Source organism: Cyanistes caeruleus, chromosome 3 (assembly GCF_971803275.1).
Source record: "Cyanistes caeruleus chromosome 3, bCyaCae1.hap1.1, whole genome shotgun sequence".
NCBI lineage: Eukaryota > Metazoa > Chordata > Aves > Passeriformes > Paridae > Cyanistes > Cyanistes caeruleus.
This window is the reverse complement of record NC_141703.1, coordinates 85,235,582-85,250,481: the sequence shown is the minus strand read 5'-3', so window position 1 is coordinate 85,250,481 and position 14,900 is coordinate 85,235,582. Positions and strand designations below refer to the sequence as shown.

At 42.0% G+C, this 14,900-nt stretch overlaps 1 protein-coding gene across 26 annotated transcripts in view; it reads right to left on the bottom strand.

Moving 5' to 3' along the window:
• The window catches only part of PAK1 (p21 (RAC1) activated kinase 1), a 97,195-nt gene that overhangs the window by 11,700 nt on the left and 70,595 nt on the right, over nucleotides 1-14,900 (bottom strand). For all 26 annotated transcript variants that reach the window (XM_086882362.1, XM_086882364.1, XM_086882344.1 and 23 more), the window contains 8 exons: nucleotides 12,219-12,319; nucleotides 10,642-10,789; nucleotides 9,472-9,509; nucleotides 7,444-7,560; nucleotides 6,969-7,143; nucleotides 3,952-4,015; nucleotides 3,048-3,096; nucleotides 973-1,085 (listed from right to left, as the gene is read on the bottom strand). In XM_086882362.1, coding sequence (XP_086738488.1) covers nucleotides 973-1,085; nucleotides 3,048-3,096; nucleotides 3,952-4,015; nucleotides 6,969-7,143; nucleotides 7,444-7,560; nucleotides 9,472-9,509; nucleotides 10,642-10,789; nucleotides 12,219-12,319 — 805 coding nt within the window. The remainder of the gene's footprint in view (nucleotides 1-972; nucleotides 1,086-3,047; nucleotides 3,097-3,951; nucleotides 4,016-6,968; nucleotides 7,144-7,443; nucleotides 7,561-9,471; nucleotides 9,510-10,641; nucleotides 10,790-12,218; nucleotides 12,320-14,900) is intronic.

The following is a 14,900-nucleotide window of genomic DNA, read 5'->3' as shown; positions in this document are numbered from 1 at the left end:
GATACAGGCTTGACACAATGCAGCACCGTGGTGTTGGCAGTGAATTCAAACCACCATGGAATGCTTTTGCCTGCTGGGCTTTCGGCATCATGGAATGATAGAATGCTTTGGGTTCAGAGTGACCTTAAAGACCACCTTGACCCAAACCCCTGCCACGGGCAGGGACACCTTCCTTTACACCGGGCTGCTCAGAATCTCACTCAGCCTGGCCTTCAACACTGCCAGGGCAGTGACATCTCCTCTGGGCATCCTGTGCCAGTGTCTCAGAGTAAAGAATTTCTTCATTATACCTAACTTAAATCTACCCTCTTTTATCTAAAAACTTTGTTCCCTCTTGTTCTATCACTATCTGCCTTAAAAGTCACTCTCCCTCTTTTTAAAAGTCCCCTAAAGTACTGCAAGGCTGTGTTGAGGTCTGCCCTGACCTCATGTTATGCGTCACATGTCATTCACCCCCATTGTTGTTATGCTCCTGTGCAAAACCTCAGTGGACAGTTACAGGAACAAGACTACATCTAACCCTGAAAGCAGAGGAGTTCTGCTCCTCTGGCAGCAGAACACCAGCACTGCAGAATCAAAAAGGGAAAGGAAAAGAGAAAGGGAAAGAGAAAGAAGAGGAAAGCAAATAGAAACAATACATTTCAAACTGTTTCTTTTTCCCTTTTATTAACACAAAATAAATAAGCAGGAAGTTTATTGTGTCAAAATTAGCAAAGGAGAGAGACGAAAATTGGAGTCCTGACAGGACCTTAGCTGCCAGCATCTCTAAAGAGAGCCTAGACATCCCATTAACATTGGTTCAGATACCTGTCTCTTCTCATTCTGGAGAATGAGGCCACCCACACACCCACAATGACACATGCATTAAGTAATGCAAGGCTGTCCTAGACTTGCATTAAGCTGAGCCAGAAGCCCTTAAGAAGTGTGCCAAGGAAGTGTTTCCCTTTGTGAGCCCTTCAAATAATGACATACCTGTCCAAGTAGTTGACAATGTTGGAGTTTTTGTTTTCCCTCATCACAAGGATCTCATTAATAATCAGCTCTTTTTTGGGCTGCTGCTGCAAATTCATCTGTTTGATTGCAACCTGCAGTGAAAAGAGATCAAGTAAAGCATTATTGCAGGAATTTCTGAAATTTCTTTTGGTGTTTTTATTCCCTGCTCCCATGCAAATTTTGGCTTCTAGAAATCTAAAGTAGGATGGGTGAATAACACAACCATGCTTAGTACTTCAAGACAGTAACTATTTCTTTTGTGACAACAAGACCTGGGGGAGAGAAGCACCAATAAAAATAGATAAAAGGCTGAAAATAAATGAATTTGAGTCAGCTTTATGTCCAGTCATGCCTGAACAGCAACAGGGATGGATTTGTCAGCTGCAGCCCTTCGGTTCAGTAGCTTTCTTCTTGTTTTAGGAGACCTGCTCTGCACGTATGTATGCAAAAAGCAGGAAAGTTACAACATGTTTTGAATGCTTGTATTCAAGTTTCCACACTATCAGTACTTTGTGAGAGCACCTGGCCCTCAGAAGAGCCTTCAAATCAGTAAACCTACTCAGCACAGCTGGAGGCAGAGATAATTCATAGAGGTTACGACTCCAATGTCTTTGGTACCATATTTAGGCAATTGGAATGAGGTGAAACTATGCCTTTACAAAACTGCTACATGCACAGAAAGAGGCCTGGGTGAATGGACCAGAGCCAGCAACTACAGTGACTCACAAAAACAAGGATTGAAAAAAACAAGCCACAGAGTGCCAATACAGATAGATACAATTAGCATTTTGATAGTATAGCAGGGAAGACTATACAAAAGTCCCAACACATGAGAAGGCAAGAGCATACAGCAGACAGACATGCTGGTTTTCCACAGTACTCACAAGGGCTGCCAAACAGTACTTAAAAGAAGACAAAAACAAAAACCCCATGCTGGTCTTTGTACAAGACCAGAGAGAAGAATGAAAGATGAAGAAGTGAGGGAAGGCATTTTATGCAGATAAAGAAATTCCCAGTGTTTCCCTGCACTGAGCTCCTGAGTTCATTGCATTCATAGAAAGGAACAAGCAACAACATGACAAAGTTACAGCAATCCCAAATGTAGATTTAAAAATTCAGGGCCTGATCACACTAGTGTAATAGGAATGCTTTAAAAGTCTGTTGTAATACAAGAGTTCAAATTTTCATATGGGAGTCACCCAAGGGGTCCAGAAAGAAAGCAGAAAACCATCAAAGGACTTCCCCCTCCTATGAAATTTCTCAATGCTTCAAAATAAATATAAGAACCTTTCCTTAAAGGCTGAAGTTGAACTGTATTAATTCTTCAGGAACTGAAAAAGGAGGTGAAGGAATTTCAGCAAAAAGCACAATAATGAAATCTACTAGTGAATAACTCTTACACTGTACAAATGCAAAGTAGGCACACATTGTTGCAGACCTCCATAAATATATCTGGAATCACACAAATTTTCATCTTTTTAAAAATCCTCCGTCTAGAAATAAAGGTTTCCACAGATGCTGCGTATCCACCACTATTAGTTTATTATGCAGGCAATAAGCATGTCACTTTTTATTACTGTGAGGGGAAAAAAGAAAAGACAGGCATTCCTTGTCTCACAATTCAAGGGCAGAAATTAAGTGGGCAAAGGGTGGGACAGGAACTATTTCTCTGCAAGTTAAGTAGTAAAAGTGTAGGAAGCAAAGGAGCAGAGGGCAAATAAGAGAGTTTGCATGGAGACAGGCAGCAGTCTTGAGGAAGAATAGAGAAACTTTTACTGAAGAACTGCCCAGACCAAACATTTGCTTCTAGCCTTTACAGTCACAGAAAGAATCTTTATAAATATGAAATTATTCAGGAATCAAAACTTGTGAAGTCATTTTTTCCAGTTCTCTGCTTAGACCACTCAACCATGTATCATTAGTAAGTAAATAAAGACCTCATTAAAAACAAAATGTCATGAATCCCTGAAAGACAGTCTTTATTTTGTAGCATCAACTTGAACTTTTGGGACACAATCCAAAATCCACTGCTGTGGTACTCTGGCAGCACTTACCTCCTGTCCTGTAGCTACATCTATTGCTGTGTAAACTGTACCTGAGGCTCTACACAAAGCAGAGGAAAGAAAAAACAAAATAATTTATTAGTGTCTCAAAGTAAAAGTGAGAGCTTAACACATACCCCTTCCCACTTGTCTCTCTAAAGTGCTCTCAATCCCATTCCTTTACATGCAATAATTCCAGTGGTAAACATCATCTGAAATATTTCTGAGACAAGGCTGTTGTTGGGGCAGAAGCCAGAGGATTTATGGAGAGAAAAGCTCCTAATAAGGGACACTGTGGTCATCCAAACCCTTGCTGCTAAACCAGCAATCTGTAGGACTGAGTTTATTCCATTTCAAGTGGCGTGACCACACTACCCTGGCTTGCAGAATGCCCAACATGACAGCAGAGCAACAGGATCAGGGCATTTGTAGTGAGGAAAACAGGAGTTTGAGCCTCAGCACGTGGACCTGACTGCAGATCTGTGTTTTGCCTCAGTACAATCTCTCCCACAGCTTCTACCTTCCCCCCTACCTTGCTTAGAGGAGCACAGCACAAGCCTTGAGAAGAGATGATTTAGAGGTAAATCTGTAAATTGAAGATAGTCTTGCAAGTCTCTCCCTGCTTGTAGCTATATTTATCAACCTGATTACCTAATGGCATAATTTCTTACATTACAACACAATTGCACGAAAATCCAGTCCCTGACACTTTGCCAGGAACAGGAGAAGATTGGGGAGAATGTGGAACCCAGCAAAACAACCAAAAACAAGAAATCAAATAAAAAAACCAAACAAAATAAACTTTCCATAATATCCCAAACAGCCTTTCCAGCAAGCTAACTCAGCCTAGTTTTGGTGAATTCCTCTTAGCATAAGGAAATTAAAGGTTTAGGACAGAGAAGAAACATATACTAACCCCTGCCCAATCTTCTCAAAATTCGTGTACTTCTTTTTTGGATCACCCACACTCACGATACTTCCTACAAAAAAAAGAAAAAAAAATCAAAAAAAACCAAGAGGATTTTCTTCAAGTCCTTTTTTCATACAGCTACAAGAACTAGCTGCAAGAACAGCTCCATTGACCACAGCAGGCTGTGTCTCATGAACCACTCATCAGAAACCCAGAGGCACAGGGACACCAAGTTACTTGTGCACATACCAGCTGCAGCACTCCCCTGTATCGGAACTGCCCTTCAGAAATGATGGGACACAGACGTTAAGAACATTTATCCTTCACTGGCAGTCATTACCATGTGCAGGATGGGAATACACAGGCCTAACACATGGAAAAATAACTATTTGTTGGAAACCTGCTATTTAAAGTCACTCCCAGCTTCAACACCCTGGATGACCTAAGATTCTCCTGCACTGCAATGTCTCTGAATTTGGAGGCTGGGCTCTCAATCATCTTGGAGGCAATAGTCTGTTATAAAACTAGTCAAAGATCTCCTTACACCATGACAATTTGCAGCAGAAAAAAAAAGTATTTATGATGTTTTGGCACCAGCACAACCACAACCATTTCCTGACCCAGTGACTGGGCTGCAAAACTCAGGAGAGAAGGTAGAGACCGTTCAAAGCCAAACCTCCCCTGGCCTGTCCTGAACAACGCTCAGCTGCTCTTCCAGGAACTTGACACCCAGCACAGGTTTTAGCAGCAGTTACCAGCATCCGGCCAGTTTTGGAGAGCAACCCGAGACCATCTCAGCTCATTCTCCCAACACCAAAAGAAAGTCTGTCACTGCCTTCCTCAAAGGGAAAAGCACTTTGCCTGGTGTTCCACAGCACGGGGCTGCAAGTGGCTGCAAACTTTAACTGATATTGACAACTCCCCTACGGCAGGCAGGAATAACACCCTTTTTAGGGTGAAGGAACCAGAGCCAGCAATTTCTAGAGCTCAGCTGGGAGCCAGTCTCTTCTTGAACAGCACCAGGGTGGTTATAGGATCAAGGGATGCAGAGCTGCATTCGAGTTGGTGTTAGCAAGTCACCGAAGCTGGTGACATATGGTGCTCTCTCACAGGCTCTGGGGCTGAGCCTTAACAGATGTATATTGGCAAAGAAACTGCTCATGGTCATTAAGCCAAGAAATCCAGTAGCAAGCAGAGCAAGAGCAGGCTATTTTCGGACACCACTGGAAAGCAGCCAAATCCAGAGGGTTTAGGACAGACAGAGGTAGAGGTAGGGAATATCACCCATGTTTGGAGAGGAGGGCAGGAAGAGAAATCTGGCTTTACAAAACCCACTCTACAATTACAGAAGCAATTCTGTCTGCCCTCAGGACTGGTATTTCTGTACAAATATTCAGAAATTCTCCCTCAAAGCCTAGCACAGGCTACAAGCTCAGACTGCAAATGTTTCCCCAAGGCAAAGACTGGACAGAATGCTGTGGTGACAAGCAGCAGTTGCCAGTTTTGCAGTTTAATGCTGTTAACTCTAAAATGGGGGGTAGAGGTGTTTCCTACCTTCCAAAGAGTCAGGTGAGTATTCTTTAATATTTGCACCAATGCTGTGTTTCTGCTGAGAGGTAGAGATTGAGCAGCCTCCTTTTAACCTCTGCACACATTTAGTACATGTAAATATAGTTTTGCTTTACAGTTTTAATTATTTTAGTAACATGTCAAACTAAAATGTCAAAAGGCTGCTTGTCTGCACAAGTACAGCTCCATTGCCCTCAGTGAAAAGACATTTTTACTTAGATTAAGACTAAAGATTAAAACTTCATAACATTTTTCTGACTAGCCCACATATAGAAGCTGACACCTGGAGCAAACATGGTGTTAGAAGGTACATCTGCTTCCCAACACTCCCAAAAGTAGCACTTACATTTCTCTGCATGACTGAAGCGGGTGTATTTTTATTAGACTATCACTTTTTTTCTGCCACAGTTGCTGCTCACCCTACCTGGTCACAAAAATGTCTTGAATCCTTAATGTAACAGATCCTGCTAATTGAGTGAGTGAAGTTTTGAAACAATGGGTCTGAGTTTTCCAATAGTAAGCAGCCCCAGTTAATAAACCATCAAGTCAATTTAGGATTTATTTAGAGACATGAGTTACTCAGATACCATTTTAATATTTTTTTAAAAATTTAAAATTATATGCTCAGATTAAGCGTTCATCTAACTACTGGACTCTTATTCCTAAAATACTGACAAATATACCCACAAACCAAAGAGGCCAGCCTTAGCACAGAGGTGCTAACACAATTTAAGTCAACTGACAGACAAACAAGGCATGGATGTAACTAATACAGGATTAGTAGTTCAAAGAATTAGAGATGTTCTACTCTAATAAAACCTGGCCCAGGCTGAGGATAGCAATCAATTGCATGAAAGAGCTGGTTCAGCTGTTGAAATATGCCACAGCACAACCCAAAACCACCAGGAAGCAGAGTGAAGACTTGTACTGAAGGTTCTCATGTTAAAGACACGAGAACACAACTGAGAGACTTGCTGAATTTTTCTCAGAGAAAAAAAAAACACCAATTTGGCTACCCACAAAATGTTAAAGCACTTAAAAATAACCAAGTCACTTTACACCATGATACCGTGGAAGGAAAACTTGGGGATGCATTAATTTTCTCTCCATCTTTTAGACACCTTATGTCTAACATCGCAATATAATCATTCATGCTTCAGAGCTACAGAATAAGATGTGGAATGATCTCAGACTTCATCATTAAATAAATGTTATTTATTCAGGGCTTGTTTTGCAGAGCCTGAGGAACTATAACTCCCTGGGGACAGTCTCAAAGGTGCTCAGCTTAAATTCAAGCTCACCCCTTACATCTGCCCCCAGTTCTGTGTTGTGAATGTGTGCTCCTGTCTTCAGTAAGGGATTGCAAAATGGGGAAACATTTCAGCTTATTGGCATTCTGAGAAACCACCACAGCAGGACCTGGAATTTAACTTTTTTAAAGAACGAGGACATACTTAATTTTTCCAGTATCTCTTCATCTGACATTTTTGGCTTTTTCTTTTGCTTCTCTGTGTTCCTGACCAGCATGTCGGGTGCTGTGGTGCTGTTTTCCGAGGGAGAAGAGATAGGAGAGGTGGCCACATCTCTGGTAGGCGGAGGAAGAGGGTCTATCACCGAGCGGGTGTATATCTAATTTTGTTGAGAAAAACACACAAGTCAGGTGAAGATTTAAACACTTCTATTGTTGTCAGGGCTGCATTTCTATAGCTGCTTTGTTAGCAACTAACACCACTAATCAAGGACTTGTGCCCTCCCTGCATAACTAGGCAAGTGACAACACTGAGGTACTCTGCCAGAGGAATGGCTCCCACTGCCTCCCTCCTGCTCCCAAGAAGGGCTCAGCATCAAGCCATGCAGAGGGACAGAGTCACAGGCAAGGTCTGACTGTGACTGCAGCAGTGGAGGCTGGAAAAAAGAATTTGTGCTCACAGATTTGGTGTGTTCAGGTCGCGGAGCTATCACAGGGGGCGGCGCTGCATCATCTTCATCATCCTCATCCTCAGACACTGAGGGCACTGCAGGGCTCTCAGAGACAGCCTTCACATTCTGCATGGAGTTGCACAAATAGCAAAAATCAAAACTCGATCACATGTTATAAACAAAATCACAAACACTGGATTAAGCTCCTAACAGAGACTGCAATTGAGCAAGTGCAGAAAAACAATAATCAGAACAAGTTGGTGAGTTACAGTGTCTGAAAAATTCAAAACCCAAGGTTCCTGGGTCTTCATGAGAACTGGATCTGCAGTCCAGCACTGCCTGACACAACTGTTCAGACAGAGCTCCTTATCTGCCTGAGTGCAGCAATCCTCTTCTTCCCAAGGACCTGAGGAGACTTGGGCTCTCTCACTGCTTTCCCAGCATCCACACAGCTGACCAGCAAGTTTTAGGACACCCAAATTTAGAAATATCTGTCCCTATTTATACTGTCTCTTAGGGATTTTTGCTTGTTTCAAACCCTGACCATTCAGTATGAAGATTTCAGACTTTAAATGCTAGAGTTCGCATCAAACTCTTAATGCTTTCTCCAAAAGTTAGGAGATAAAGTTAACATTGCCTCTGGTACTGTGATTGAGAATTAATTAATTAATGTGAGATTTTGGAATCAGAATCTGGCAAAATCTTTTCAAATATCTTTTAAAATTACTTCCTAACATAAAAATTTATGGAAAAATAGAAACTTGTTTTGTTTAAAAACAGTTTTATATGTGGTTAAAAATTATCTGGAATTTTCTGCAATACTGTGATTAGGAATGAAAGTAGTTTTAAACATATACATTTGAAACTCAATTTGAATTTCATTACATTCTTTACACTATAAACATTTCAGAATAAATTTGGTGAGGTCCTCAACCCACTAGACCAGTTCTGTTTGCACATCATCACTTCTGTAAGAGTGGCAGGGGAAAAGTATTAGAAGTCCTCAGAAAGAGAGGGAAAGCAACACAGTATTTTGCTGAGCCTAAAACACTTCAAGTCACCATCATCCTGACAAATAATTGTCAAAATGCACTTGACATAACACAAAAAGCCTAGCTTGTTAAAAGCAACAAGGAAACTCTGTGTTCTGGGAGTTTCCTGAATATCCCCAAAATTAAAGATTACTCAGTGGCCTCCCTCAGGCTATCTCAGTAGACTGGTAGCTACTTCTTTTGTCAGGATTTACTTAAAAATCCAACCTCAGATATTGAAACTTCTGAGGACTGACACACAATGACGTGTAATAATGAACAATGTCAGAAACATTTTCCTTTTCTTTTTAGAGAGTCCTAAATGATCAGATCTGAATAAGCTGCCTTTGGAAGGGAGCATAATAAGCCAGTTCTAGGTAACGACATGGCCATGAGAAAGCAAGAGATGAAGGAATTATGAGGTTTTATGGACCATCTTAAACTGCAAGTTTTTTCTTCCATCTCACAGGCATATACAGAAATTTATCATGTCTCTTAACAAAGCAATTAGAAGTGGTGCCTGCCCCAGCAAGGGCTGAGTAAAGGTCAAGCAGAGAGGAGGAGAACCTCTTATTTCCTGTTCTATTAGAGATTAGTCTGGTTAATCAACATTAGCTTTGGTAAATCAGACCTTGCAGGTTAGTAAGTAAACATCATTATATCACAGATGTTTATAAAGACATAAAACCTGACAGCAGAGTGGTTATCAAATTTTAGGTATAGAAAACACAAACTTCTATGCAAACAGAGCTATTTCTACTAATTAATTCACTAACTTCCATTCACTAATTCATTATTCACTAAAAATCCTACTTCCATCTGCTTTATTCCCCATCAGCTGAACAAAAAAGTGAAGGAGCCTGCCTGCTTTTATAAATATGTACTGGCTATACAAATATATATAGTTCAGATTTTAAAACACTAAGCAAACTACAAGTTAACATGTAATTGAGTAGTTTTTGCAGCTTTTTGAATCCCCAAACTCAAGACACAATGTGAGGCTTACCAATGTATTAGATGAATTGTAATCCTCTGCTGATTTATCTGAAAGACAGACAATAATGCCATTAAAAATTAGTTATAAATGCAGCAGCAGTGGGGAGGGAAGAACGGGACAAACTCTCTTTAGAAAAGGCAGGAAAAAAGGCTGCTCCCAGACTTAGTTCCCTAACTCCAGCTTCCCAGAACCAGATGAACCCTGGAAGATATAGGAACAGAGGGTAAATAAATGCAGACAAATGCAGGAGTCACAACAAATCCCTGCAGCAGGAGGGTGGAATTGCCCAGAGCAAAACCCGAATGAATATTGTCCTCCATCCATGTGCACAAAATATTATCAGTGGACTAAGTCCCCAGCAGAGGCACTGCAGCTGATTCCCAACTGCAAAATGTTCAGTCTCAGCCACCTAAACTTGCTGGAATAGCACAGAAGACCTCACAAGCCAATGACGGGCTTCTCATTTGACTATCCAGGCACATATGGGGAATATTTGTGCTTTTTTCCCTGCTTGGAGCCTTCCTAATTAGTACCAGATCTGGTGACATGGCTCTATACACCTAAAAGAACCAATGTAGGGGTTAATATTTAGAAAGGGAAGGAGCTGCAGTTGAAAGGAAAAGGAGTGGTGCTCGCAGATGTTCTTCAGAGGGCAGATAATCTATAGAAAGAGGCACAAAACCTTGGCAGTTTTGACTTTTAGAGGAATCCAGCCAGCAATTTTCAAGCAACCAGGCAGCTGAGGTGTATTCCTCAACCATGGCACAAGGGAGCAGAGAGACTCTCATCCCCCAAGTACACAAAAAGCAATGTCCACACCCACCCTGCAAACTGTAACTGGTGCAAAATTTAGCTGCCTGTTTTCTCCAAGGACTTCCATCAGGGTGATCCCAGCCCCAGCAGTCTGGGATCTGCCTTCCAGATGCTGGCTGTGAGCATCAGAAAAAGTATGTGTTTGGGAGGCTCAGCCAGTTGACTGACCTCCTCTTTCACAGCTATGCTAGGCATCCAGATTAACAGAACAGCATTTTAAAAGAAGGGTGCTTGAGCAGCCAGAGAATCTCATTCACATTTTCCTTGAAAAGAGAGACCTACTTGTTGATTAAACAAAAAGAAACCCCACATGCCCTGACCACGGAGAGTTGGACAAAGCATCCACATGAGACCATCACCAGGTACCTGTGAAACTCATGTACTTCTGGCTGTTGGAGATCTTCTTGGAGTTATAAAACTCCAACACGTCCAGAACTGCCTGGGGGTTCTTCTTCTGCTCTGACTTGGTGATGTTGGAAGTCTGCAGCAGACGTGCCCATTGCTCCGGCATTCCCTGTGGGAAGAGGCACCTTGTTGACACATGGCTGGCCTGACACGCACAAAACACAAACCCACCGTCACAGTTCTGCCCCAGCTCTTGGAGTTACACAGTACCGTGAGGGAAACAGGGACAAAAGAGGACAGAAAGGGAGAGGAAAGAAAAAGGTGGTGAATGTGTGCCTCCCTAGCCACTGCCTGTGTTACAAAGCACACTTGGGCATGCAAATGTCACTCTGCTCTTGGGTCTCTGGTTGACTCCCAGGTCCTCTGCAGACCAAAATTCAAAACCAAGAGAGAAGACCCAATTGCTGCAGTTTGGGAAAAACCTCAAGAAAAAAACATAACACAAAATCCTTTATGCACAGGTATTCACATACTTAGACAAAGACTACAGAAGTAACATATGCTGCATAGCCTCCAGCACAATGGACACGCAACGCACATTTGGGTCTTCTGGTAGCACTAGAGTTCTCTGGTAAGAGCAGTGTGGTGCCCATTGTAACCAGAGCTGGGAAAGCAGAGGTGTTAACTTCACATCAGAAGCTCACAATTTCATTATAGGGACATAATTTCTGCCAGAAAATAAACACACCTGGAGAACAGCCAGACTTGTGCCTTTCCTCACCAGCAGCGATAACAGTTTGTACGGACAAAGTGGCAGAGATTGGGATCCATGAGCAATGAAGTAATCCTCCCTGTTCAAAGGGATGGCTGGATACAGCCCTCAGGTAATGCCCCACTAGCACATGTGGGGTAAGCTGGGCAAGTCTAGAGGCTGCCATGCAAAATACACATGTATACATGATTCAGGGTAGGGGAATAAAGCCCCTGAAAAAGCAGCATATTACAGACAGGTAGAAACAAACAACTCAAGTTCACAACCAACTTCAGCTGCTAGGAAATACTATCTCATAACCAAAATAAGAATGAAAAGATGATGATGATGAAATACAACTCTGTCTTTACAGTATTTTGCATGTCAATGAACGAAAAAACCCACCACACATAAAAGCATCTGACATTTAGCCTTAGGGCAGCACATACATGTTCTGGCCTAAGTAGCTGTACACAGCTGTGTGCCTCCCAAAGGAAAACCCTCAGAGCCCCACCTGGGGGACACAGACTGTGCTATAGACTTCTTTCAGCTCTAGTGGAGGGAGGGAAGGGAAGAAAGGAGAGATATACCATGTTTAGCTGACCACAACAGCCAAATAAACAGAAAGGAAAAGTTTGCTGGCAGCCTGAGCTCCTGGGATGTGCCAAGTTTGACGGTCTCACAGCATGAATTAGTGGGTAACCTCCGCAGATGTGTTTCAAATTAGATCAAAATAGATGATGGTAATAGCTCTTCCAGCATTAATATATAAAAGATTAATGGGCCCTGGCTCCTCCTAGCAATAAGCTAAACCACACAGTTCTCTTTTTCCTCCAGATTCACTTACTGTGAATTCTCCTGTGACTGCATCAAACCCCACATGAATAGTGTGTTCAAAGTCTGAAGGGAGGGAGATCTCTGGCCGCTCTTTCTCTTTCTTCTTATTGGCTGCAAGAGACAAAAACAACAACAATAAAAAAAAATATCCATACATGCATCAAGAACTAAAATCTCCCCAACAGCTTCAAATTCTCCTACATAATCACCCCCCACTTTTGCTAGTCATAGGATTTCAATCTGAAGCAGACAAACAGCCAGTTTAAAAACTTTCTTTCCACACTTAAGAGCAGCCACAATGAAAGAACTACAGAAATAAAAGTCAAGCACAAAAGAAGGAAACTGATATTTTCAGTATGTAAAGTATCAACTAGTAGACTCAACAGCATGAGAGCTATTTACCTAAAATATCCACTCAAACTTACACAGGTCAGAGTCAAAAGCTTTACAGTGGCAGTAAGTGGAAGCCAGTCAGTTTTGAACACATTTTTTTTATTTGTTGCTTTAAGCAACTTAAATATATATATATGTGTGTGTGTGTAAATTATGTGCTTTTAAATATACACTTGTCTCTCATACAAAGCCAGGTACAAAATTAACTACAAATACTGCTTAGAAATTGCTTCCTTCATCCTATTTTCTCAAAAGTTTATGAAGAAACCTAAATATAATGTAGGATTCTGCTATAAAATCTTATGAGTGAAAGCACTTTTAATTTTTTTTGCTGACAAAATGAACTACAGATGTTTTTAATAACCAGCTTTGAAGACATGAGCAAGATGGCAGAATCTGGCAGGTGAGGAGCTGAAGTCATAAAGAAACAGGGAAGGAAATAGATCAAAGGAGGTGCACCCTGCAAATTTTAAACTGAGGTCTTCACACAAGATTATCATTATGTACTGGATTAAGTTCATCCATATTCATTATGCATTAAGGACTCCACCTTCCTTTTAGTATTTATTGTATTCAAGAAATTGAGATTAGTTTAAGCAAGAACCACATTCTAGGCAGCTTTGCAGCTGCTTATAGTTATGAAATCAGTGGAGCCAGGAGAAGGTGAGCAAACCACTTACATTTCCCAGCTGCTCCCCTTTTTTATCCAATGCCAAACAGAATTTGTTTTGTGGCTGACATTCCCCAGTGCACTTTTGGCAACATGAATGCCAAACCCCAGGTATTTGAGAAGCCTGCAAGGCTAACACACAGCGTAGCAATTCTTTAAGACACTGCTGTGGTTGGCTGTGCAGAGAGGCTCAGGGCTGGCCCCAAAGGACTGAATCCCATTTCCTTCAGTGCCAGCTCCAGCACTGTTCTCTGTATCATTACAGAGCTACAGTTGTACAGAGCAATTTTGGAGAAAGAAAAGGATCAGATGCGCCATTTGGGACATGAAGATGGAACAGATTGTTTTTGATCCCTCTTTCAAACAAAGGGAACGGGGGAAGCTGAATCACAGAGAAGCAACAAAGTTGCCAAGGGGAAAAGAGCCACGCTGGAGGAGCCACCCCTGAGAAGGGAGTGAGGAGGAGACAGGAGCAGCTGCTGGCTAACAGATGGTGAGCATCTGCAGCACAGAGGCTGCTGCATGCACTAGCACTGGATGGAAAGCAAGAGGCAAAGAGGTGCAGGGAGTGCCATCAGAGCCACTATATTCCATAGGTCTGCCTACAGGATCAGTCCACTCTTCCAAGCCAAAGACTGAGGTGCCATCTCAGCCTAGAAGCCCATTGCTCAGGTGAGGAAGAAGAGGACACCTCTACCAGCATCACTGTGCAAGAGTTCTGCATGGACAACGAACACCCACACACGGTCCAGGGTGGCTGCCACAGCAGAGTTGAACATATTCCTATAAAAGCTTAAGGGCGTTAAGTTGTTATCCAGAAGTCTTAGGTGTTTTTTTATCTAACAGATCTAAAAGCCTAAACATTAGTAAACCATGATACAACAGCATTCCATCAATTGGGACGAATCCCCTGAGCCCAGGAAAATTCAAAAAATCCACAAGTCCTGCTAAGAGCAACAAGTCACACAAGCTCTGCATCCCATTGGGCAGGACCCACCCAGTATTAAGCCAACAGGTTTTTTAAATACCAGGTTTGTGGTTTAGGCTTGGGCAGAGGAAATTGGGACTACAAATTACTTCCTAAATTTTGCAGGCAGAGCATAACACCCCCAGAGCTGCCTGGCAAGGGGTACAGCTCAATGCAAGTGTGCAAACATGCATGAGGCCCTGGATTTATGCCCCTTTGCATCCTTTACACAACACCTCTGCTCTGTACAGGGCTAGCACAGATTTGCTCAAAATTACTTTCCTCTAACTGAGTGGAAACCAACTTCCCTTTTAGTTCAGCCAAACTGAACACCCAAAATTATCTCAGGCACAAACCAAAGTGTCTGAACACTGAAGAATTTCCCTGCATTTAGGCAGCATGATGCACTAGGAATTTAGCTGCCATCATGAGACTAGAAGAAGTTTTCATAAGACAGAAATCAACCAATTTGAAGGTGACAGCATTAAAATGAATTTTTTGCTCAACAGGAATTAGAGGACAGAAGCAACCATTCTCGTTTGGGCAGGTGTATTACAACAGAAGGCTCTGCTGGGCTTGGCTAAACAAAAATCTCTCATGTCTTGAAGCATCTGCCATGTTGGCCAATCTTCAGTAAACATAGGCAGCTTCAGATCAGTCGC